Source organism: Haplochromis burtoni, unplaced genomic scaffold (assembly GCF_018398535.1).
Source record: "Haplochromis burtoni strain Fernald_Lab_line unplaced genomic scaffold, NCSU_Asbu1 Contig_2303, whole genome shotgun sequence".
Taxonomy (NCBI): domain Eukaryota; kingdom Metazoa; phylum Chordata; class Actinopteri; order Cichliformes; family Cichlidae; genus Haplochromis; species Haplochromis burtoni.
Genome location: NW_024584664.1, coordinates 1 through 1,173, shown reverse-complemented (window position 1 = coordinate 1,173; position 1,173 = coordinate 1). Strand labels below are relative to the sequence as shown.

At 42.2% G+C, this 1,173-nt stretch overlaps 1 protein-coding gene across 1 annotated transcript; it reads right to left on the bottom strand.

Moving 5' to 3' along the window:
* Window positions 1–86: 86 nt before the first annotated feature.
* On the bottom strand, window positions 87–380 carry LOC106632793 (monocyte chemotactic protein 1B; the record flags this gene model as incomplete). Its single annotated transcript, XM_014331397.2, is given in 2 exon segments — window positions 87–171; window positions 265–380. Coding segments are annotated over 2 exon segments (149 nt in total), but the record flags the coding sequence as incomplete, so codon positions are not given.
* Window positions 381–1,173: the final 793 nt, after the last annotated feature.

The following is a 1,173-nucleotide window of genomic DNA, read 5'->3' as shown; positions in this document are numbered from 1 at the left end:
GGCGAGAATCATCAGGCAACGCATACAAGCATCTGCACACGAAATGTATTTAGAAATATGTTTTTTATTACTAAGCAGTTTTTTTTAAGGACACCAACTTCACCGGTATTGCATTTATTTTAAAGTTGAAGCAGCAGGTTCCAGGAGCTGTGCTGAACTTCACGCCTTTCGCTGAGAGCAAGGTAAAAGACTAAAGTCAGTATCAACATGTCAGCTGTAAATTTACAAACAAATGCAAGGAGTCATAAAGGAATAAACACTCACGGATGGCATCACAGCAGCAGGCTGCAAGCAGCAGCAGTCCCAGAGAGAAGCAGAGAGTCTTCATGATGCTGAGAGGAGGGATGATGAGGATCGTCTTCGTCGTGTTTTATCTGATATTGACCCATTTCCCCAAGCAGATGGGGAATACACTGACTCACAACCCAAATGCAGAATTGCAAGTCCTTGAGTACCCATCACTAGGCCCGGCTGGTTCTAAAATGATTTGCATGACATTGAGTGAAATTTGAGTATTTGATCCTTTACAGCCCAGCCACAATTCTGACTCCCACAGACTGGCTCTGTGCACGTGTAGGAGAGGTCATGAGGTCAAGAGGTCTATATTAATGACTTTACTGGCTAATAGTGTGTGGCTATGGGCTGTGTCCTTATTTACCTGACAGTCAAAGGCTATAATAATAATAACCTTGTGCTCCTGTACAGTTTAAAGGGGGACATGCTCACATGTCCTCATCTGCATATTCAAAGTCATTCTAAGAAAAGTGGGAAAAATAATTATAAAACAAATATAAGGCAGCAGGAAGTTTGAGGGGCTCACCGCCACTCTGATTGTGTGATAAAACAAGGTCAGCCAAACCACTCATTCAAGCCTTTGCATTGTCTTTACATCATTGTTAAGTCTAATTGTTGAATGTTGTCATTGTGGTTCTTAAATTTGTAAAGTCTTAGTTCAATCTATAGGATCAAGACATTCCTTTGTCTCTGACCACCTCTCCAGCCACTCTGTGGTGGGGGAGGTTTTATCACAGACACATCCCTTGTGAAGATTCTGTTTGATGTTTGGTAAGCTTCCTGCCCTTTGGATGTCTGTGAAGGTTCTCAGTCATCCAGGTCATCGTAGTCAAAGGAGCTTGCAAAGAAAAGCGTCTGGACTTCTTTAAGTTGCTTGAA